This window comes from Parasteatoda tepidariorum, chromosome 9, assembly GCF_043381705.1.
Source record: "Parasteatoda tepidariorum isolate YZ-2023 chromosome 9, CAS_Ptep_4.0, whole genome shotgun sequence".
NCBI lineage: Eukaryota > Metazoa > Arthropoda > Arachnida > Araneae > Theridiidae > Parasteatoda > Parasteatoda tepidariorum.
In genome coordinates this window covers 54608059-54634324 of record NC_092212.1, presented here as the reverse complement: position 1 = coordinate 54634324, position 26266 = coordinate 54608059, and the positions used below count along the sequence as shown (strand labels likewise).

The window sequence follows — 26266 nt, the reverse complement described above, 5'->3', positions numbered from 1 at the left end:
AATTTGTTTAATAATAACACTGGTTTTCAAGAAAATAGGTTTTAATAGGTAATGGACAAACAGGATTGGAGAAATATTTATTAAAATATATTTATTTAATGTAATTGTAATATAAAGTTTATTTACTCTATAAATAAAAAAAAGTGCTCATAGTTAGGATGGTTTTTAAATTTACTCATGAAAAATTTTGAAAAAGGACCGATATTTTTAAAAAAATTATCAAATTGTTTAATATTAAGTTTAATGCAATTAAAAAGTGAAATTATGCACACATAAAATTGAACTACTAGATATTTCAAAATTGTTTCTGAATAATAAAGATCGATGTTCAAAATGCTAATCGAATATGTTTATTCAGTAGTAAGTAAATAATAATGCTCTCAGTTTCGTTATAGAGTGAACTAAAATTGTCGAAAGTGGTAGTTCTAGTCTTTTTCGCATAAAATGCGAAAAAATTTCTTAAGACAATAAAAAAAGGTTTTTTGAAAAATATATATTCAGGAATTTTGCCAACAAAATTGTATAATAGCTATCAGCTATTCCCTTATTTTAAAATGCAATAAGGAATTCTAAATAATTATATAAATGAAATGGTTTTGTTAAAGTGTGTGATTTCTACACTTAATTTTTTCTACGTCAATTAGCTAGCATCATCAGAACTGGTAGTAAAACCAGAAAGTGGTAGTAAAACCAATACATACCAATCATATTTCCAAAATGTACCTATCATATTTCCAAAATGTATCAATACATATTAACAATTATTACGTATGTACGGAAAAGTTTTTTTTTTTTTTTAATTTTGTCTCTGGGAAAAATAAGTTGCGATTAATAGTTTATATTAAAAATAGTTAAAAGTTCCCACCTTACATTTAAAGGAATTTGGAAATTTGTCTTTCCAGCAGTTTTCTTTCTCTCTCTCTTTCTATATATATATATTAGTAATAAGTATTATAAATACTAATGTAGGTGTCTCGTCTACTCGTCTAATCTACTATAAGTTGTGGATAAATAGGTAATTTACTGAATATTGGTTTCGCTTAGGCGAATTTCTGAAAACATGTCTCACTTAATCTAATAGCGTAAAGCCACCAGAAAGAAGAACAAATAACAATAAATGAAAAAAGACATTTTTTTTAAGTAAAAAAATGTTNAAAAAATTTTTTTTGCAAGTTTGGCAAGTGTTCAAACTTAACAACTTTTTTCACCATAGAAACAACTCATGATGAAAAGGTGGATTCAGTTCGCAAAAAACAAAGTATTGCAATTTGATCATATGTAACTAACTGTAAAGAGTTCACCTTAGAACATATCAAATTTTCATGTTATTTGAATGATTTTTCGCAGTTCTATGAACATTTGAATTTAGAACTTTTTTTTGTAGATTTCAAAATTTTCGCAAACTTTTGACCGGTAGTGTATATTAATTACAATAAAATAGTTGCGTGGGAATCGTGCCTATCGTCGGAAACCGGAGACTCGGCCCCTCTGCCGAGAGAATTCTATCAACTTCAATCCAGGCACAATAAATTTATTAATATTTCAAGAGTTAATTTAATCAGATAAAAAACATTCAAAAACTACCTCTGTCATTGAATGCAAAACTATATTTTTTTCAAAAATTAAAAAACAGTTCGATTTTTGATTGTTTTTCCAGAAAACCGATTTTTATTCTTGGCGACCTCTACGCTATCAGCAACACTAGAAACGGCAACCTCTCGATTTTTCCCAGAGTTCAGTCCGTAACAAATATGAACGGCGGAGTTGGTGGTGCTTACGGCGCGGGAAAAGCGGGAACTGCCAATGATCCAATATCAATTTTAACAAAACCTCATGTGATTTTAAGACTTTTATGTTGGGTAAGAAATTGCGAAAATATTCTGTGTGTCTTACTTGTGTCTTTAATTTGCTTCTCTACCCATCAATGAATGCCAAACATTGGCCATGTTAGTTATTGATCCAGCCGGCCGCATGACGGGATATATTTGGAGTATACATTGGGAGATTTTACTGCATTGATCTCGACATGGAGTTAAATTTTTTAAATTTATTTGTGATATGTGGATATGTACAGCGTACAAATGGAGAATATATGAATTAGGATATATTTTCCTATGTAGTTTGAATCATTTATTGATCGGGAATAATTTATTAGTCGGTTTATTTTAACCTTCGATTTTTTATTGTTTTCAGTAATTGTTTAGTATGCAATTTTTTTTTCTTCATAAATTTATTACATTTTACAAATATTTTTTATTCAAAATATTTTATTTTGAAATTTGCTCCTATCCACTCGTATTTTGATTAATAATATGAAGATATTATACAAGGGTATATCAGAAGTTAATATTTACATTACATGTAGTGTTATTTGAAATATATATAATTTCTCAATAATAAATACATACATAACTGCATACACCCTATACATATATTTTATCTATCTATATTATCAATTTTTATTACTTATTTTATTTTTACTGTATTTCCGTTTTAGATTTAAAAAAAATTATAAATCTTTAATACTTTTATACATAATTAACTATATATTGTTAGTGAATAGTTAATGAAGACATTTCATGTACGATGTAGTTTAGTCTTCGTCTACCAGCATTCTTTTAATATATTTCGATTTTTTTTTTTCACATTATTTTCCTTTTCCTCTAAGTAGTATTGTCCTTTTTCTATTATCACATCAATAATTTTTTGAAACATTAAATTTAACCCCCATTGGTTTTGGATTTTTTTTTAAATTGATTTTTTTAAAAGTATATTTCAGTGCAAATCAATTGATTGCCACACCTGTTAAAGAATAGTCAGAGTTGATTTACACTTTTTATGCTTTCTCTGCATAAAATGATTCAGTTAGTTCTCTCAAGGAATTATTTAAATTAAATTGTATTATAATACCAGAAAGTATCTAAATAAATTCATCAAAATAGAAAAAAATGTAGATTTGAAGTCTCTTGTAAACTGGATAATAAGGCTTTACAGATAAAAAAAATCAACCATTTAATTAGGAATAAATCTTCAGTAAAAATGTAAGACAAATATTTCATGTACACCTTGCTCTTTTGTAAAATAGTGTTCTAGCATTCTCTAAAATATTCTTCTTTTCTACTAAGTAGTAATATTCTTTTTTTCCCTTTCTATTATCTTCAATAATTAAATTCAACTAATTAAATTCAAATCCATTGGGTTAGTTTAATTCAGATATGAAATTTACCTATCATTGAGATAAATTATTTCAGATATTAAATTTACAATCATTGGGTTAGATTATTTTAGAAATTATAATTTAAGGAAATTTCCAGTAAATATCTCTATTACTAGATAATAGATCACTTGTTAAAGAATAGTCATAGTTGATTCAATGTTGTTATGCTTTTTCTGCATTAACTTATTCAGCTAGTTCACACAAGGAATTACTTTTATTTCTTAATAATGCCATACCAAAACATATCTTACTGAGTTTATTAATATAGAAACAGAAAAAATTCAAATTTTCAGTCTCTCATAAACTCTAAAATAAATCTTAATTATTGACCTAAATATCAACCATTTCATTAGGTATAAATTTTAGTCTTAGTATCTTACTCCTCAACTCTATCATTCATGAAAGACCTTGACCTCCTTTACCACACCATTTCACTTTTTCCTTGTCCTTTATCTTCCAACTTTTGATTTTCATCTTTTTTAAATCTTTCTCTAACTCATCTAGCCATGTTTTTCTTGGTTGTCTGAGCTTTCCCTTTAAGTCCTTTCTTATAGATTTTATATTTATTAGGGTGAACCCGGGGTAATTCAGGATCACTCGTTTCTGGGGTAAATAATGATCACCTAAGTTTTATTTAAAAAAAGAAAATTTTTTTAAATTTGAGGCATGGACAAGAATGCTTGTACACTTTACTAAAGTATAACTGCATTTACTTAATAACTGTTTTTTGTTTAATCTAACAAAATAAGTATCTTTTAAAATGCTTGCTGTATTTTCCATTTCAAAGATGGGTTTCAAAATGTGCACATTTCTGCAAAGATCCCCCTCCTTCTCTTAATAATAAATATTTTGAGTTACTTTCTTTTTCTTTGATATAAAAATAGTGTAAGCTTTTGTTTAATTGTTTCACATCTACTGTAAACATTATAATTGATTATAGGAAACTATATCAAATGTTGCCCCCTACAGATGGGGTAATTATTGATCACTGGGGTAATTCCTGATCATTGTCATTTCTTCTTATAAATAGTATAAAAAATAGCTAATAAATAGTTAATTGTCTTTTCTTAAATAACAGTTCATATTTATTAAGTGGAACAACTATAAAATATATTTTAACTATAATCACAAAATTTGTTTTTAACTGTATACAAGACAAATGTGTTCTGATATGCACCATTTCTAGCTTGTCTTACCTTTCTTCTATCTTATTTTTATGTGTGTACATTGTTAGAATAATTTTTAAGTTGATAAATTAACCTAATATAAATATGGTGAGAAATTATAAGCTTGAAAAGGATATTAAGCTTCTAGAAAGCAAAAATAGTGAATTTCTTTTAATGGTTGAAAATGAAAATTTCAGTGTGAGAGCTGCAGCCAGAGCTGAAGTGTTAATCTTTTTTCCTGATTTTAAATAAAAAGTTTTATTAGCTGCTTAAACATATCTTTTTGGTTTATTTGTTTGGTCTTAATGTCTTATTTGTTAATTACCATTGTATAATTATTTTTAAACAGCCCATTTACCTACTATAAAAACTGGTGATCAGTAATTACCCCAGAATAGATCAAGAGAAGGGGTAATTCCTGATCACTAAAAATTTAAAATCTTTTAAATTCTAATTAGATTTTCAAACAAAAGAAGGTAGCATGGGACTCATCTCATATAGCCTCAAACTTCCAATAAATATTAAAATTCTATCTTGTATAGTTTTTTCACAAAATAGATTTGCATTTTTTGATCAGGAATTACCCCAGGTCACCCTATATCTTTTTCTTTATAGAGCTTAATTCACTACTCCTAATTTTCTTCTCCACTCATCTTCATCTTTGATTGGTCCATATATTTTGTTTAGAATCTTTCTTTTAAAATGAATATGTACTTTTTAGTTTAATAGTCTTAAGTTTCTGTTGCATATGTGACATTAGGTCTAATTTTTGTTTTAACTTTTCTAAAAATTTTTGTTTTAAATTTCTTGAGAGAGAGCGTTTAATCAACTTGGAAAGTGACATTTGCTTCCAGCTGTCAGTTTAGCCTTTATCTCTGAGTAGAGTTTAATTATTTTTTTCAGTGATAATTGAATCGAGATATTTAAATTCTTTTACCTTTTCAAAACCAAATTCAGTATTTACTAAGTGTTGTAACAGTACATAGTTTACATAGTATAAATTATTTATTTTGTTTGATTGTTTTCTTACAATAATGCATTCAAAAGAACATGTTTTGATATGCCTGAGGTTTAAGTTCATGAATAACGAAAAAATAAACTGCACAAATAAATAATCTGTAGAAAAAACATTTAATATCTGTACAATGTTTATTTTTCATCACTTATCTAGGCATAGTTTTAAAGAACAGTTTGCTAGTTTTTTTTTCTGTCCTTTTTAGAGTATTTGTGAAAAATTTGTAAAAAATTTGTTTTTAACAGCAACCAAATTATTTTATTGCTGTAGAAAATTTGATTTTTATTCTCACTGCTAAATTAACATGACAAAACTTCTCAATGATTTTTTTTTAATCAGTGATTAAAATTCAAAAATCAAGGAATTAAAAGTGTATTTTAAAATGTTTTATTGTCTGGTTTTAATAATTTCATTCAAATCATTGATACCATAGTCAAATGATGGTTTAATTAAAATGTTTCCAAAAATTTTTAAACAAAAAACAATAATGAAGTATAAATTTTAATTTAATGCATTAAAACAGCCAATTAACAAAATTTGTTGAGCATTGCTATATTCGAATACAAATGGTGTTCTCTTAAAATTGTAATTAAGAAAATTTCCTCCAGCTGATTTTGATAATTTGATTTAAATCATTGATCCTCTTGTAATATGCTAAACAATGGCTCAATTTAGGTATTTCAACAATATTCCTAAATGAAAAAAAAGAGTAAACAAACAATGCAAGACCAGGGATGGCAAGTTTCTTCCTATGTGAAAAAAACCAATAGGTTTTTTCTAACTCAAGTGGAAGAAACTCTGTTTCAAAAAGAAATATCAATTTAAAAATAAATTGAAAGCTCATAATTGCAATCTAGTTTAAATAATAGTATTAATTTCCAAGTATTAATGCATCATTTTCAAGTAAGTGAAAACTAAAGCGCAACAATTCGAAAGAAAAATTTTGATCAAAATGAAAATAGCTGTACTTTATTTCCTGTACCTATGCGTCGAAAAAAAACCATCTCATTTTGTAATATTCTATGGAACAGTTTAAATATCAAAATAAAATTTTATCACCGATTTAACAAATCATATATAATACACATTGTGCACTACTAGAAATTGTTGAATTCACAATTACAAGTATCATACTAATTTTTCAATCAAATTTTGTTCAATGTGAATAATCATACCTACCCAATCTTAAGAAATGTGAAATATAAATTTAAAGTGCTGTTTAAAAATTAAAACTAAAATAAGTTATTGGAGAAAAGTTATTATTTTTAAAGAATTTAATGTGAAAAACTTTTAACTATATTAACTTCTATTTTTTAAACAGCTCTAATAATGCTTCTTTCTAAATTGCATTAGTCAGTTTTAATTTCTACGATTTCATCAAGCTTCTTCCAATCCATTAAATTTATTCCATTTCATCCCACTTTTTCCAGTCTCCTGGAACAAATAGGCTTCTTCTGGGCAATAAGTCAACCTTGAATAAAATAAAACCAACTTTTAACCTAGTACATTTGAATAAAAATGGTGTTCTCTGAAAATTGTAAAAAAAAACCTCAGTTTTTTTTAAAACTAATTTTAATTTAAATCATTATTCTCTTCTAAATATGTTGAACAATAGTTTAATTTAAGCTTTTTTTTCCTCAATTATTTTGAAAAAAAAATAAGAAAATACCAGTTTATTTTTAAATAAATTATTTAAAATTATAAAGTTCCCTCACCTATTTTAAATTCTAATGATAGTAATATTAAATTTTCGACTTCAATTTAATAAAAGTTGTTTTATTAATAACTTAAAAAATTATATGTAATATTGTCCTTACTGAATGCATATAAAAGAACAAAAATCAAAAAAGAAGAACTTTATTACAATTTTAGTAATTATTCTTTATCAGACTCCTCAATTAATTTCTTTTCATTCAGCTTTTTTTCTTTTTCTTAAAATGAAAGGTTGTCTTCTGTTTTGTACAGAATATGATCCTTGTACAAAATATGGTCCATATTCTGTATAAAGAGACATTTTTTAAAAATTCTTTCAGTTTTATTACATGCCAAGACATTTTATCTCAACTATTATAATCATGCCAATCTGTCTTAAACGATGATTTAAGTTATTGTATGTTTATTTAACTCATCATAACAACATCATATAACATATTTGAAGTTTTAAGCAAATAATTTTTTCAATGGTTGTAAACTAAAGCAGTTATTTAAAAAAGAAAAATACATGATTTTTATTAAACTTTTAGCAGAACTTGAGATTTTGGCCATTTATAATATCTTTGTTTAGTTTACTGATATGTACTACTGAACAAAACTCTACTTTAGTTTTTAATATGTTATCTTTTACAACCTCTTAGAAATATATTTTCCAAAATAATGGAAATTACATGTTAAATTCACTGTTTAAATAAATAAAACATATTCCTTAAAAAAAAAAAAAAACTAATTTTTTAAAAGTTGAATCCTGAAGAATATGCTTTCTTAGTATTTTAACTTTTATATTTAAAGTTACTTAATACCCTCTCTTTTTATGTAAGAGAATGATGACAAATAGTTATTAGAATGTTTTAAGTTCTTTTCTTGTTGTAAGAATGCCTTCTCTCCATTTTTACTATCTTAGTCTACTTAGCATCTTACACTAGTTAGATTTAAAATATTCCATATTTTCTCATGTTTTAATATTTAAAAAAAAGATAGAAGAAGGGGGGAAAAAAGTCCCAGAATCAATCTGCCTTATTTATTCTTATTAGTATTACAAGTAACCCTTGACATTCGACCTGTTACAGTAAACAGGCTTGTAATGTCAGGAAGTTGTCAAACATGTATCTGTTCTAAAAAAATATCAAGAAATAAAAATTTGGGTTTTAAATAAAACTTTGGTAAAAAGAATGAGAAGCTTGCTCCGAAGGAATTGTGTCAGTATTTTCAGACAAGGAGCAGAACTCTCTTGTAATTTTAAAAGAAAATGTTAAGAACTTAGCTCCAACAGAAATTATGCGTCCATTGAATTGGTGGGATGCTCTTACTTAGAAAATCCAATTGATGCAATGAAAAAAAAATTAATTCAAACTTTGATCTAATCGACACAACTGACAAATCAATAGTAATTTTAAAATAATCCATTTTATTTCATCTGTTTATATGCTGGTTTATTTCATTTATTGAATAATTATTAATGTGTATTAACTATTATTATTATACAATGATTTCGGGGGCAGTTCTTATTCATTTCTGAATCCGTATTTATATTAATCTAATTCATGACCAAACACCTTTAATAGAAAAATAAATTTGATAATGAAGAAATATTAATGCTACAGTGCCAGGGAGGATTCTGAACTAATTAGCTTTTTACATCACTGCACATAGCCCCATCTGTGGAATTGAAAAATATAATTAGCGGCATACTAATGAATGTTCGAAGCTTTTCCGGAAAAAAAATATTAGATTTTTATTATATTTTAAAATAGTAATTATTATTATATATAGTAAAAATAAGAAAACAAATAACTAGTATTTGGCATTCTGAATATTTATTATTTGGCCAAAATCTCTAGCCTGTGTGTCCCTAATAAAAAAAAGATATCAGATTTAATTAAGATTTTTATTTACTTTTCTTTAGATGTTTATGACATTTTCTTACAATGGCTATTATTTGAGGTATTTTCTATAGTTTTATTTGGGTGCATAAGTTCTGAAGGACGAATGAAAGACAAATGTATCTCATTCCTCAGAACTTTTCTTTAGAAAAGTTCTCTCTCTTTTCTCTTCTACAGAACTTTTCTCTAGATGTTCATAACATTTTCTTACAATGGTCGTTATTTTAGGTGTTCCTACAGCTGTATTTGGATGCATAAGATCTAATGGATGGATGAAAGACAAATGTCTCTCATCCATCATTCAGAACTTTTCTCTAGATGTATATAACATTTTCTTACAATGGTTATTATTCCAGGTATTTTCTATAGTTGTATTTGGATGCATTGTTTCTGAAGGATGGATGAAAGACAAATGTCTCTCATCTATCCTTCAGAACTTTTGTCTAGATGTATATAACATTTTCTTACAATGGTTATTATTCCAGGTATTTTCTAGTGCATTATTTCTGAAGGATAGATGAAAGACAAATGTCTCTCATCCATCCTTCAGAACTTTTCTCTAGCTGTATATAACATTTTCTTACAATGGTTATTATTCCAGGTATTTTCTATAGTTGTATTTGGATGCATTGGTTTTGAAGGATAGATGAAAGACAAATGTCTCTCATCTATCCTTCAGAACTTTTCTCTAGATGTATATAACATTTTCTTACAATGGCTATTGTTCCAGGTATTTTCTATAGTTTTATTTGGGTGCATTGGTTCTGAAGGATGGATGAAAGACAAATGTCTCTCATCTATCCTTCAGAACTTTTCTCTAGATGTATGTAACATTTTCTTACAATGGTTATTATTTCAGGTATTTTCTATAGTTGTATTTGGGTGCATAGGTTCTGAAGGATGGATGAAAGACAAATGTCTCTACAACAACGATATAAATGCTTGCAATTTTGGCACAGGGATTGGGGTGATTGCTTTCTTAGGCAGCCTGTGCTTATTAATTACTGATATTATGTTTAATAATATCTCCAGTATCAAGGTTCGAAGGAGAGCAGTTATTGCAGACATGGCTTTTTCAGGTATATCTATCACAAGCCTCATTTTTATTAATTATATATATTATAAATTATAGTTAAAAATTATTACAATATTTAATTCTACAGTGTTCAGATGCAGTTTTTGATCCTTTAAATACTTTATTAACTGGTAACAAAATTACATTTTAGTTACTTGATAAGTAGAACTTGCCCATTTTAGTTTTAAGAAAGTTTCTTTAACCCACTGACGGTTCTGCACATAAAAGTCGTACTTTAACCTACAGTCTTCTCAGCATAGCAAAACCGGTTATTCCATGTTTTTAGATAGAGAAATGGTGTACTGGGGAGAAACATTCTGCCAATTTTGCCCATTTGCTAAATCGCCAGTGGGTTAAATGTTTATCACTTAAATTAGAAGTACACAGTCTTTTTCTATCATAAAGAGCCATGGAAAATTTTTTTCTTGCTTATGGAGACCAGAGTGAATGGGTTATTTAAATCAATTATGATTTAAATTCACCCTTATTGTAATACAAATGCAACCATCTATGTCTATACCTGTCTGAAAAGTTAAAAGGCAAAGTATACCAGGGACTCGCATTATTAAAATATCGGTGGGAGTACTTAGCAGAATACGCTTTATACAGCGGTACTCGTGGCCCGAAGGAGATTTCACTGTAAACGCGTGCAGCAGTCAATGTGTTAATGAAACATTAAAAGATTTCTCTGACATCTTTACTTTTGTGATTAGTACTTTTATTTTTCAGGAGTGCCAACTATTACAATTTAACAGTAATTATTACAATTTCATTGTCAAGATCAAAGTCTTATGGTTGAGTAATAAAATTGCAGTCTTTGAGAATTCCTATTATAATCTGTTAAAAACAAGTTTTTTTTCTCCCTAACTGCTAAAGTTATGAAATTTTGTTATTTGCAACTAACTAATCTACTTAATTTTTCTCAACTCCTTAAACAATTCTAAAAACAATGAATAAAAAACAAAAATGATTTCATAGAAACAAGGAATAAACATTTCCTCCCATATTCCCTCTTTCGAACAAGCTATTCTAAAATTTATCTTCTCTCCTTATAGAAAAGCAAAGAACGTAAACTCAAGTTTTCAATGCTACAATTTTTAGTGGTTCAAATGTAGGATGATAAAAAAACTATAAGGACTAGTTCTAATTTAACTAAAAGCTGGAATATTGATACCAAGTTATCAATTTTATTTAATAATTTTAAAATAAAGTATAAAGTTTCAGTGTTGTTTAATTTTTAATTTAATACCAATATCTAAATGTCACTGTTTTATTTAATAGTAAATTCATGCATAATTTTATTATTATATACCTTTTTAGAATTAAGTAGCATATACGCCTTAAAATTGCCCTAATTTAAATTCCGTAAGCGCACATACTGTATATATTTCTGTGTTATTGTGTTTCTGATTACTAGTTTGCTAAGTTGGCATCTCTGCTTTTTAGAAGTTTAATTTTAGTGTTTAATTTCAATAAATTTCATAAACTTAAAAAGTTAGAAAAGCTGTTAGAAAATTCTTATGCTAGTTATGTAGTTAATTTTAAGATTTTATTTGGAAGTTAGAGGGCAAGACATTGCCAATTCCCAGGCTATGAGTTGTGTACCCCTTAGAAAAATCTTGTGTTGGAAAGAAATTTCTATACAATTTTTACAAATACCATAGGCTCAGCATTTGGTTTATATATGGTATTAGTAGATTAAGTGAGTTTCCACTAGCAGATGAGGATAAACTATCAAAGAGGCATGCGCCAAAATTTAGATACCTAGTAATTGCAATAAGGTGACCCTTGCACTAGAGTCAACACTCAAACCATTTTAATATTTAAAGAAGAAGAGAAAGAAAACATTTTTAAAGTTAACAATAGTTTCTAAACAAGTATGTGTCAATAAAATTTGTGCTTCGTGTATTTTCTTTCTTTGAAAACAATATTTTAAATTTTCTTTTATCTTTATTAAAAACTTTATTTCTTTTGCTTTTTTTTATTTGTTTTAATCAGACAACCAATTGTGAACAAAAAATTACATTTCAATATATTTTGATCAATTGATTGTAATTAAATACAAAACAAGTACAAACAGGTTAAAATACAAAATTTTTCTATTTAAATTGACTTAAAGAAAATACAGCTGCTTAAGCATTTATTCATTTGTAGATGATTATGTTTAAATGAATGGCTGATTAATTCTTATTAAAAGTCATTTTAAGGAGTAAAATAAATATTGTTGAGAAAAATCTTCAATCTGTGTTATTGTTTGTATTCAAGTCCAGAAGAAAATTATATATTTTATGCTTGAGTGGAAAAGTCATACATTTTTGTCAAAGGGAAAAGAATGCTCACACATACACTCCTTAAAATGAGTTTATATTTACAATATTTATTTTATAGCATTAAACCTTTTACTAAACAATAAATTGAGGCAGTTATTATGGAAAAAGTAAGAGTGCCCACAGAAATTTTTCCAGATTTTCACATTATTTTCAAAAAAAAATTCATTAAAATTTTTTAAATTCTATGAAGGGAATTTTTATACCTTCCAATTAGCAAACAATATTTCTTAATTTTAGTAATAAATTCAAAAATGCATTTTGTTTTGCACCTAGTTTATAAATCTAAATAAAAAAACAAAATACAATTTTTAATATATTGGATTTCCAGAGGAGTTTAAGTGCATCCTCTTGACCTCTGATTCTGAAAATTTTAGCATTTAATTCAGAAAACATGGAATTTATTACAAAACTTTTAAACTGATAATTTAATTATCTGTACCGTGAGACTCGGCTGTCTTTCGAGTTTATTATAAGTGATTCCGTTTACATGCTGTAGTTAGTGCAGGGGTGGCGAACCTTTATACACCAACGTGCCATTTTTTCCAAAAAATTGGTTAATGAGGTCATAGACGTGCCGTCAAATAATTTTGCCTTCGTGATTATTGGGAAAATAATAATACTAAATACTATCAACTCAAAACTATTTACATTGAAAAAAAAAAAAACATTTTGCAATGTCTCAGTTATACGCGTAATTCAACTTAAAGTAACATCAGTGTGACTTCTGTTGTTGCAGATTAGATGACAAATAACTTATATTAGGTTGAAAGATGTTAGTTTAAGCGGGACTGTTATTTTCTTTATAGCTATTTATTGTTAGCTTGTTTTTTATGGTTACTAATTGTTTTTTTAGCATTAAATGTTAATTTTTTATTAATAATTGTTTATTATTTTGTTTGTTTTTGTGAATTTCAATTTAATTGTTGCATATGCTTCATAGTGTAATAGCATTTGAGTAATAACAATTCATAGTGTAATAACAAATGTGATCGGTGGCGTGCCCAAAATATTGTGTCAGGTGCCATAAATGGCATGCGTGCCATTGGGTTGCCATCCCTGCTGTAGTGTGTCATAAAACTAACTCCCTGGCATTACAGTCCCTGTTGGACCATGGCCTCACTAACAATTTTTCTCTAAAGTCGCCTGTCTCTAGCTCTTTGTTTCCAGTTCCGAACCTGTAGAATCTTAGGTCTTTCTCCACCTCGTATAACCATCTCTTGGCTGGCCTTCCTCTTTTCCTTTAGCCCTGGCACTGCCCCTTGAATATCTTCTTAGTGCCTCTGTTTTCCTCCATTTTCTCAAGGTGTCCTAGCCATTGAATTCTCTTTGCTTTTACATAATTGATTATATCTTTTCCTTTAAATAGTCTTTACATTTTGAAATTTTATCGCCTTCTCCACAGATCACCCTCTTTGACAGGTCCGAAAATAGTTCTAAGAATTTTTCTTTCCCAGGTAATCAGTATTTTTCCTTGTTTTTGAGCTGGAGTCCATGTCTCTGATCCATAGATAATGATTGGTCTGATTATAGTTTAATAAACCTGAAGTTTTGTTTTCCTCTTTATTACTTTTGATGTTAGCAATCTTTTAAGCGCAAAAAAACTGCGATTTCCAGCATTTAGTCTTTGCTTAATCTCTGGTATAATATCATTGTTTTCAGTGGCAACTGAACCCAAGTACTTAAATTCCGTAACTCACAAATTTTGTCATTTCACTAATTTGTAGCGTGTCATGTATGCCAAAAATTGTAAAGGCAACACCCAAAAAAAATAAAAAATTTGACGTGTTACGTAAATTTCATTCCTAATAACTCATGAATATTTTTGTAACTTAATAGTATTTTTTAAGTAGAAATAAATGGTATATCTATTTTTTATTAGAATAAAATGGTAAATCATCTCTTATTCGGCTATATTTCTTTATGGAAACTCAATCATTTCATATTCTTAGTTATTCTCTTACATTTACTATTCAGTTTTAAGTGATAGTTGTTTTAACCTTCTTTTACGAAAGTATTATTTTGAATGTTCTAATCAGCATTATGAATTAGTAAGTATGTATCAAAAAGAATATAATGTGCCTTATTATCTTTAAAAAAAACAACAACTTGATTTTGATCTTAAGACAACTGATAGACAGTTATGGTTTTAATTCTTTGTTGAATAATTATTGAATTTTTTACTGTTTGTATTCTTTTTCTTAATCCTTAAATATTCAATATCATTTACTATATATTTATGTGGGAGATTTAAATTATTTTAAATAGGTATTTGCATTTAGTAAAAAATGAGAAGGAAATTTACATTTCCTAGATTGTAAAGAACCGTCATTTCCAAAATCTCGTAGAATTGCTGATTATTAGCTGTTTACTGTTTTGATATATCTCTGAATTGAATTAAAACTATTTTTGCTATTAATGTGTTTGATTAAATTGTCATTGCCTTATTTTGTAGCCGGGATGGCCTTTATGTGGTTTGTCACTTTCTGTTATCTAAGTGATTCTTGGAGGAAGTCCCCCTATCCCAAGCATGGATATGGTGTCAACAACTTAAGGGGTGCTATAGCCTTCAGTTTCTTTTCAATTCCTGTATGGGTAAGTACATTTTTTTCTTCTTCATAAATGTGTTTATTTGTTGTGTAGCAAACCTTTACAGTATTTTTTCAATTTTTTTTTTTTCAATTATGATTTGAGCTTAGAAGTCTTTATACGTATGTAACTAATCTTTTGGCATTTGTTTAATTAAATTTAGTATTTTTTTCTTCTTTCATTTGTGACATGAATAAATGAAAATGTATGCTTGTTTGAAATTATCTAGGAACAATAACATGCATGCCATACTTTAATATCCTAATCAATGTACTGTAAACTGTGTTTGAAATTACTTTTATGTTAATTTAATGTTTGATATACCGTAATATGATAGATTACTAAAATATCAACTAGTGATGAAAAATTTTTGATAAGATGTTTACAAATAATGTCTGACAATTACTGCTGTATATTTTGATTAAGAAAATCAAAAGCTGGGACTAAGAGTAAACATAGAGAACAAATTAAGGACTATGGCTTTTCCATGGTGTAGGATCACTTTTCTTTCTTTTTTTATTCATTTATAGAAGACACTACCTCAGCACTTTTTATAATAATGAAATTGAAATTTAATTAGAAACTTTGATTACAGTCACATGTGAAGACACAATAACCCTAATCAACAAATAATAAATGCTTAATCTAAAGCAATATTTGGGAGATGTAAAGATAACCAATTTTGCTATTCAATGTCTGCAGGACTTGGCCAGTATTGCAAGAAAACGCGATTTCAAACGCATAAAACATGGTTTTGATGGAAAAGCCATGGTTTGTTATATTTTGTTCTTTAATTTGAGGTGCTTGGTTTTGAAATAAACAACACATATTCTTTAAAGATTCTTTTAAAGTTGTAGAGTTAGTCTATCTCTATAGATTGTGAAGTCAAAAATAGGGCCCATTTAAATCTTATAACACTAATTATAAAATTTTTAAAAAAAGCTTGTCTATTTGAATTCTTTATAATAAATCTGTTTGCAAAGGTAACCTTATCAAGTAATCTAAGAATAGTTAAAGTTGGCCATAAATATAAAAATAAAATATTAAAATAATTTTAAAAATATTGGCATGATTTTTAAAATTAGATTTTATAACCTTATTATGGTTTTGAGAGTATTTTAAATTTAAATTCTTTAACATTGTTGTGATTTTAAGCAAACTTTATAAAATCAGTCTTTTGCTTAACTAAACTTTTTTTTAAAATATTTAATATTGTTCTTAAGCAATACTATTATTTTACAAAGTGTTTCCTTCTTTAATTATTTCTTTATTAAATATCCTTATCCATGTATTTTTAATATCGGTCGGAAAAACTTTCTCTTTTTTTTTGTTGTAGTTTACGATATTTTATATAGTTACAATATTTATTTAAAAATTTAAATTACTATTTAAATACATTTAGAAGACATGCTTGGGGTGTAAGACTCAATTTACTCTCACATTCAAAATTTAAACAGTTTTGTTATATTTTGTTCTTTAATTTGAGGTGCTTGGTTTTGAAATAAACAACACATATTCTTTAAAGATTCTTTTAAAGTTGTAGAGTTAGTCTATCTCTATAGATTGTGAAGTCAAAAATAGGGCCCATTTAAATCTTATAACACTAATTATAAAATTTTTAAAAAAAACTTGTCTATTTGAATTCTGTATAATAAATCTGTTTGCAAAGGTAACCTTATCAAGTAATCTAAGAATAGTTTAAGTTGGCCATAAATATAAAAATAAAATATTAAAATAATTTTAAAAATATTGGCATGATTTTTAAAATTAGATTTTATAACCTTATTATGGTTTTGAGAGTATTTTAAATTTAAATTCTTTAACATTGTTGTGATTTTAAGCAAACTTTATAAAATCAGTCTTTTGCTTAACTAAACTTTTTTTTAAAATATTTAATATTGTTCTTAAGCAATACTATTATTTTACAAAGTGTTTCCTTCTTTAATTATTTCTTTATTAAATATCCTTATCCATGTATTTTTAATATCGGTCGGAAAAACTTTCTCTTTTTTTTTGTTGTAGTTTACGATATTTTATATAGTTACAATTATTTTATATAGTTACAATATTTATTTTAATGATTGCTAACTACTTCTGAAATGTCACTATTTAGATACATTTAGAAGACATGCTTGGGGTGTAAGACCCAATTTACTCTCACATTCAAAATTTAAACAGTTGTTTATTGAAGAAAAGCTAATTAAAAAGGATTAATAATAATAAATTAGCCAATTTATTTTTACGATTTTTTTCTTCCGACCTGCATTTTTTTACGCTTTTCTTCATTGTGAATATTTATTACACAAAAACTCTGAAAAATTATCCAACATTTGTGATTTTGTTAAATACTAAATTTAGTTATGTTTCGTTTAAAAAAGTTTTTCAATTAGTTAAGAAAGAAGAAGAAAAAATTATCAAGTACATTCTTGATGCATCCACTCACTTAAGATGTGAACTAATCAGATTCAAAACCAATCAGGTTCACTAGAAACGTGCTTGTTTCTTTTGTATCATACTTTTGACTCACTGCACTACATTTTAAAAAAGGTAGTTTCACTCAAAAAAACTAGGATGAAATAGAGATTACACTAGTTTTGTTACTTGTTTTGTATTAGTTCAGACCACTAGTCCGAACGTCCTATCGGCATAGCTGCCAACTTTTACGATTTTCGCTAAAGAGTTTTACTAGTGGTAGTGAAAAGCAGAGTAAAAGCATTAAGGCTATTTAGAAATGTTTGAATTTTATCAGGCTTTAGGTATATATAAGGGGTAATTTCTTAAACGAATTTTAATTTCTTTTATGTTGTGGTGGTTAAACATGGTGCATAGCATTTTTAAAAAGTGCTTAAAGGTGCTTATTTTCGTTTTTTGAAAGCTCTTAAAGATGCTTTTTTCATTAGGTGTTTTTAAAAAGTACTTAATATTCTCTTTTTGAAAATCAGACTTTTTTTTTTTTACCATGTCGATTTTTGCCACATATTATGCAGAATCGTGCTTTTCACATTGTTCTATTCAACGTTTTCACAATTCATTCACCCACAATCCATTTTGGCCTACTTTCAATCTACAGCGTATGAATGCTCCAATCATTTTACATGTTTGATGAAACACTTGCGAGTCCGCATGTGTGTCTACTGAGCTGAGGTTGGTGAGATTCTAGCACTCTCGTGTGCAACTCTGCTACATTTTGCAAGATATCCTCAATTTCAGGCTTAATTTTCCACCCTCTGAAATTGAACCGAAAAATCTTTAGACCTTTTTATGGTGGCTAATAAAATCAAGAAAAGAGTTCTTTGTCAGGAACTAGTTATTTTCTCATGATCATCTAAAGTCTTTGAAAATTATTTTGCTAATGTATATAGTGCTTAAAAATATTTTTTGAGTGCTTAAAAAGTACTTAAAAGGTGCTTTTTGGTTGGAAGATTTGGCTATGCACCCTGTTATAGTAAAGCTTGTGTAAGTTGACCATTTGTGGGACAGCTATTGGATGGTACATTTAGGCAAGTTGTTAGTTTTATCAAAGGGAAATTTAATTTAGCTTCCAATATGATACTCAATTATTAAGGTCTACTTAGACAGGTGACCTTACAGACATGGTCAACTTAACAGATTTCCAGTGATTTTTTTTTCTTTCTAAATTTGTAGTCAAAGGAGTATATGAAAAAAGGAGTTCTTTGTCAGAAAGTAGTTGTTTTATCATGATCATGTAAAATCTTTGTAAATTATTTTGCATTTTGTTAATGTATATAGTGCTTAAAAATATTTTTTGAGTGCTTGAAAATTACTTAAAAGGTGCTTATTTTTTGTTGAAAGATTTGGCTGTGCATCCTTTTAAAGTAGTTTGAAATCAATTTTTAAACCTAGAGTAGTATATTGAGGCATAAAATTAGCTACTATTAAGAATATATTTCGTTAAAGTTGACAAGTATGCCTATCAGATATTTTTAAGTTAGTAGACTGCTTTCATTTTGCTTTGATTCTAGTTAACTGTTTTATTTTGACAGGCTGGCTGCATATTCTTTGCATTCACACGCTACAAGCAAGGAGCTGATACTGCTTTTGTAACGAGTGGCTTTGAGGGTGATACTGGCATGCCGGGTGCAGCCCCTTACACCAGCTACCCTGATGGGCCTGAGATGAACGAAGGCTACCAAGAACCTCCATTCTCTGCAAACCAAAAGGATATGGCACCAGGAGGGCCAGGTTTTCAACAACAAGCTTATTAATGTGCATTCCATTGCTAAATACACATATAATCTTAATCGTTGAGTTATTTTGTAGATGGGAAAAGAAAAAAAAGAGGTTAGAGAACCCACAATGTTTATGTACAGTGATTGTGTGTTGTTCTATTACTACTTTACTCCTTGAATGGTGACAAAAGTTATTTGATATCCTTTTTGAAAAGTTGTGGTATTAGAGCTGTTGAGTTTCTTATCGAGCGATGCTTGTCAGGCTGACACAGAGCTGGTGACTTGAGTGTTTTATCTGACAAGGGAGGTGTTTGCTTTATTTTATTGATCTCTGTTTATGTAGCTGACATAGCGATGCATTTATTTGTGATTTGTTTTATTGTGATAAGTGTCGTGATTAAAATAAAGAACATTCAAATTAGAGATGTATTGTAAAGTTTAACAAAATTTGTTATTCCAATTAATATGTTTAACTGATGTTATAATAGTTTTTTTTTTAAAAAATTCCTTTATTTTTGCGAAATGGTTAAATTAATATTAATTCAGAATTTAAAGAAATATATATATATGTGTGCATTAAACATTTAAAAAAAATGACTTTCTGAAATGTTATGAACTTTTTTCAAATTAATTTAACACCAGCTCTGTATTAGTATCGTTAATCATTAAGTTCCTTTTAAACGAATTGAAATCTTCCTCTCGCAATTTGTTTCTACGACTTAAATGTTAAAAAACATTTGTCATGCACAATTTCAAGTTGAAAGAAAAATTCTTAGAGACTTAATTTGAAATACATATGATTGATTTTGTTATTGAAACTAGAATCACAAAATAATGCACTGATAGTAATATGTCTTTGCAAAATGTGTTAGATTTGCATTTTTTTTTTTTTTTAATTGTGTGCTGCTAGTACAATCTTTATTTGTTAAAGCATTTTACTTTAACATTCTAAGTCTTGATTGACAATTATTCTTTTGTATGTACGTTTTAGTTGGAAAAAAATTTCACAGCTATCAACTTAATTATTTTGGAAATTTTTTAAAGTTTTAATCTTTATTTTCTTTAATTTTTATTTTTCAAAATAAATAATTTTGTTTTAATTGTTTTTAAAATTTAACAATAATTTAAGTTTCCAAAAATAATTAAAATGTAAGTTGACTGTGATAGTCTAACTTTTTTTCCTTTGTATATTTGTTTGATTCTTTAATTTAAAACAAAAATTGTTTATATATTTTTTTTAATTTTCTCACATTTAATAATATATTATGAATAATTTATTATTTAAAGCTATAAATAATATTTATTGTTCATGTTCACCCTTAATACAAAATAATTATTTATAAAATATATGGTTCTTATATTTTATGGATATGTTTTATTTCCTTTACTAAACTATGAATTTTATTTTAAAAAAATTTAAGTTGGATGTTGTAATTGTTGTCAAGTCGTAAAACATATCTAAAGAAATATTTAAGAAGTAAAACTAAACAAGTCTATATTTTTAAAGTAAAACGAACTTAAAATTATAAAAGTATGTTTAAACATATAAGTTTCAACCACAGACTTAAATAATTTATTATAATTGATGAATCAATATGTCATTATTATTTTTCAATATCCTGAAAATGTGCTATGATTTCTCGAGGATATTTTGGCTGTTTTAAGTTTGTATAAATAGCCTATGAAATAAAAAATTTTTTACAGAAAATTTCTTTTGATAATGGAAAGTTTTCCCTCCAGGAATAATTATTTTACTAGTTCTGAGTGTTGATCGTACTTATAATATTCAAATCTAACAAAATGAAATAGTCAAATAGTTCTTCCTGTTTAGCAAATAGGACTTATCCAAACTTACAGGGTTAGTTAGGTGTGCCTTTAACCCTTAAATACATTTACTAAAGATGCTGCTTTATTAAAACTGGATGTCTTACAATAACTTAAACGCCAATAATCCTTACGAGTTAATGTTTGAATCAAATGTTTAAAAGTAATTCACAAATAAAATAATCAGCAAAAAATTATTATCATTATTATTATTTTTTTTTATGAATACATGTGATTTTTTGAAATGAAAAACTATTATATTAAAAGAAAGTTTTTGTAATAAACCATCTAATGTGTGTATTGGATTAGCATAGTTTAATCCTTTTCTGATCCTGTCCTTGTGGTTTGCATACCCTCTACCATTGTGTACTTAAAAAATTCCTTCTTTTTTACATGCTGATATCAATTGGCATTATGTGGTAGGATTGGCTATTTCTTTTTGGTAATAGATTAAATACAGTGCTTGGAAAGTGCTACATAATTTGTGTAAATAAAATAATTATGACTCATAATTAGCATTAAATCAATGTAATTGGTAATCATTCTATTTAATTGTGTATAAAATTTAAAATATAACTGTCTTGATAGTTGCATATGTGTAAAACATTGTATTTACATAAAATTTTCTTTTTGTTTATTTAAAAGGATACAAAAGTATCTGTTCTTTATATTTAAATTTTTACAAATTACATAAATAGCATATGAAATTGTTCAGAAAAAAAACAGTGATTTTTATAATTGATTCATAAATGAATGATTGATATAGTGGTCCTAAAATTAAGTACATAAGCATTTTAGTGTATTTATAAGTATAGTAAGTAACAAAGTTAATTTAATACTAGGCAACAAATTTTTAAAACTGAAAAACTGCATAAAAGTTTATAGGTATAGATAGATGTACTTTATTTCCATGGAATAAAACTTGTATGAATGTAAGTAAAAGTTAATATAAATGTTATTTTTTTTTCAGACTATGCTTATGGCAAAGCATGAGTGTTGGTAAAGTACATATGCATTACCTGCAATTGCTGAGCATTATTTAGTAACAAATAAATGAAAATGTATTTATTCTTATAAATTTTATTTAAGTGCATCACAAAAACTTATTCCACCTCATCTTCCACCTTTATATGCAGGTTTGTGTAATTAGGCATTAGCCTGGTAGCAGAATTTACAGTGAATTTGCTGAGCAAATTAATTTGTCTGCAGATCCAATTTTGTCAGGAACATCAACACAATCAGACGAAAATTATTATTGTAAAAATTCAGCTTAAACTAACATATATGTAACAAAATGTGCGAATATATGGTCCTTATACATAAAAAATTTATGTTGCTTAAATTTAAGTTGAACTTTATTCAACAGTACTTAAAAAAATAGAATAAATCCCTATACATTTCAGCCAGTAATCAAGTAAAAGAAGAGGAAAAATCTTTACTTCTGTTATTTGTGGTGTTCTTGTAATTTAGAAAAGAAGTTCAAAGACGTTTTAAAAAAAAGTCTTAGCAATCCTCCCCCCCCTTGTTTGTTTTATGGAAATAAAAAGAAAATTAAGATGAAAACAATCTGCAGGTGTTATAAAAATCAGCAGTGTCAGCTGCTGTACTTGAGGGTTTCTGCTATCAGGAGCATTAGTGGTAAAGTATTTATTTTTTGCAAAATAACTTGATGTTCGTTTAATAATTAAATTAGAAACCTTTTAGAATGTATTTTTAAAGGACATTTATTGCTGTATGTAAATGAGTTAGATAATTTAGATAGCAGTTGAATGATTCCTATCTTTGAGGTATAAATTTATACAATATACAGCTATAAAGCAAATGCATTCTTAAGCATGAAATCAAATATTTTTGTTTTTTATTCCCCTACTATGTACTAGCTTAAATTCAAAAAAGACCAAGTCATATATTCATCAATTTGAGTGAAATGTGTTTATGTAGTAGAACTCTGTCCAGAATGTTTGGGATATTTATACTGGGAAATTTAAAATCCAGATATTAGAGGAGAAAAGGTTGTTTCTTAGGTGAGGAATTGAAATATTAGCCTGATTCATCAAACAAATTATTAATAATGATTAAAAAGAATGTATTCACAGTTATATAAGGTTTTTCGTACTTGTGCTAAAATGGGTGGTATTCATTTAACATTTACTCAGTTCCTTTGCCGCACATTACTCAACTTTTTTTCTTTCTCATATTCATCGAAGTACATATACTTAGATGTTATGAAAGACTGCAAAATAAATACTGGAAAATTTGTGTCTGGAAAGATTAACAATAGAAGAAATTGCTTTTGTTGTTTCGCTTGAAAGAGTTTTGATTCCAAGCAACTGCGAATTTTCACTTATTATATATTTTACTTTTATTTCATTTGGTATATAAACTTTCTATGCATAACCTTTTTTAAATTTAAATTAATTGTTTTGGCTAATAAAAATTATCCAGATTAATGAAGATCAGAACTGATCTTAATAATTAATAAAAAGAGTGAACTGAAAAAAAATTATGTTACTTTCATGCATACTATATTTTCTGTTGCTTTCAAATTTGCTGCTAATTTTTTATTGTTCAATTCAAGCTAATAGCATGATTTATTCTGAAATTCCTTAACCACCTATTTGTCAACTTCTCTTTTATTTTTTCTGGAAAGTTATCAATCCATGTAAGAGAGTTCTACTTTTTCATTTTTACTCGCTTGGTTACTTTTGAATTTAAGCCCTTCTTTTATGACTGAAATACTCTTTTGTATTACAATTTTGAATAATTCAAAAAAGAATTTAATTTTAATGAAATACATATTTTTTACTGTGAAGGTTTTTACCGAGAGTGTAAACCCTATATGGAAAGAATATGAACTCAATTCATAAATGATTTCAATTCCTTCGACAAAGTATTAAATAAAGTACCCGCTGTTCACCATGTCATCTAATGAAATCTTTTTATCTTACCCCACCGTCACTTAGATCTCAATTTAACTTCCAATTTGTGTAGCAATAATCTGCCGTTAAGTTACTCTCACATTTTTACTGCACTGTATTATTTTTATTTATTGTTAGCAACTAGCACAGTGCTACTTGTTGGTATTTTTATTGGCTTTTAAAATTTGCATTTAAATTTGTGTTGTTAATGTTGATAGAAACATATATATATCTAAATCAAAAATCATCTTATAAATTAATGTATTTTTTTGATTAAAATAGAAATCATTCATGTAATGATTAGGATTTATTTATTCAATAGAAAATGTCAGATGTAACATTATGATATCTTCTGCTAGAGCTTGTAAATGTTCTAGTCATTTATTTGAGATTATATTTATTTCCTGCCAAATCTAGTATAAAAATTTTTTGTTGTTGTTTGACTTGCACTTAAGAGTTCAAAATTATTCTTAATTGTTGTGCAATATTATTATTTATACTTCTGCATGAAGTGTTGGCCTTAAGTAACAACCATCCTTCATTAGTTCATTATAATTATGTTATGTATAGCTATTGTACTTAGCCAAACCACTGTGATGTACCATATCTAGTCAGAAATAAAAATTCTGTCGAAACTCTTGAATTTTTAACTTAATATAATTTTTTTATGATATGTTAATGTGAAAAAATTTTTTAGCATTGGAAATGCATGTGCAATTTGTTTTATGTATTGTAAATGGGGCTATTGCTTTTAATCTTGTTAGCCTCATTATTACTCCTCATAAACTGATTAATATTAAACAGCAAAAAAATATCAAATTTTCATTATTTAGGAATCGACACTGGCTAATTACTAATAAAAATGTAACAACTGTCCATTTTTTAAAGGAAATAAGAATATTTTTTTTGGCACTTTTAAATTACTTGAAGTTTATAAATTTGTCTGATAGAATTTTAAAAAAAATTTACTGACAAACCATCTAGAATTGTTTCAGGGGCCTGGGTATATGAAATTTTGTTTATTTATGATGTTTAGGAAACTTGTTTTGTAAAATAAGAGATAAAATATTTGTTGATTCAGAACCAATAAGATTTATGTAAGGAAAAAAAAAAAGCATTTCATTTGCTCAGTCAATATTAATATTTTTTTAATTTATCAAAAAAAAAAAAAAAAATAAATAAAAAGGCATCTTCAACAGTTATAAACATGAGCATTAGGTTATTTAATTATTTAATTGCTTATTAATTTTGACTATAAACAATTTTACAACAAGTGCACATTCCTTTTGAATTGAATAAACAAACTGTTGTGGGGAAAAAAAATTTTTTAGCTTATCTTTTCTTCTGCTATGACACAGCTGAATGGAGGAAAAAACATCTTGAGAAATTTATCTATGAGGAAGTTTTGTGAATGTTTTTAAGTTTCAAATGTTACTAAGAATTATTTTTTTGGTATAAATATTTGTTAACTTGAAAGAAAATAGGAGTTTAAACAGAATCTTTAATTTAATCAAAGTCAAGTAAAAAAAAAAATTTTTTTTTTTTTAAATCTTTTAATTTATCGAAAAGGAAAATTTACCTTTAACAAGAGTGCACACGTGCATCAGATTTTTCAAATAACAAGACATCTCGTTGCTGTTTGGAAATACAATTAAATTGTCAGTTAATGTTTTGGTAGAACTTCAATGTTAATCATCTTAAAACAATTAAGTTTGTTTTTTAAATAAATTAATAATTTTTAAAAGTTCGATGTCTTTACACCAGATGTTTTTTCAAAGACATTCTGAGAAATACCTCAGGTATTGGATCTGATTCCATGAAGTTGACATTCAATACTTCTTAGATTTATACTAGTGTAATAGGAAAATTTTCATGAGTAAATTTTCCAAACGTCATGTTCTGCAAATCAAAGTTAAACCTTATCGCAAAATAATTTAGTTTTTAGTATATTTAATGAGTCTAGATTATTTTTTTCTTCATAAGTTTGGTTTAAAAATAATAACTATTTCTAATACCAGATTTTTTTTTTTTTTTTTTATCTATAGTCTGAAAGAAATATAATATTATAGGTTTACTTTGATCCCATATTTTTCATATTGTAAAGTTGCAAATAATAGCAACATTACAACTTCCTATTATTTCTTTTGTTCATATAATAACAGAAAACAAGCTTCTGTCGTGGAACAATTAAAATAATGCAAATGTTGGAAAGAATTTTGATACGTATTAGGAATTTGATGAAATTAGCTAATTTTTACTAACAAGATTTTCATTTTTATTTGTTTCATTTCTGTTCATAATTCTATTTTTGCATAAATGAAGCCGCGCTCGTTCAAATTAAACATAAAA

The 26266-nt window shown here is 26.8% G+C and overlaps 1 protein-coding gene across 1 annotated transcript; it reads left to right on the top strand.

The window, feature by feature from the left end:
* The first annotated feature begins 1478 nt into the window (after positions 1 to 1478).
* On the top strand, positions 1479 to 24552 carry LOC107455566 (synaptogyrin). Its single transcript, XM_016073185.4, has 4 exons — positions 1479 to 1859; positions 9854 to 10073; positions 14852 to 14991; positions 18990 to 24552. The coding sequence occupies exons 1-4, from the start codon at positions 1752 to 1754 to the stop codon at positions 19209 to 19211; spliced, it is 690 nt and encodes a 229-aa protein (XP_015928671.1). The 5' UTR covers positions 1479 to 1751; the 3' UTR covers positions 19212 to 24552.
* The last annotated feature ends 1714 nt before the right edge of the window (positions 24553 to 26266 follow it).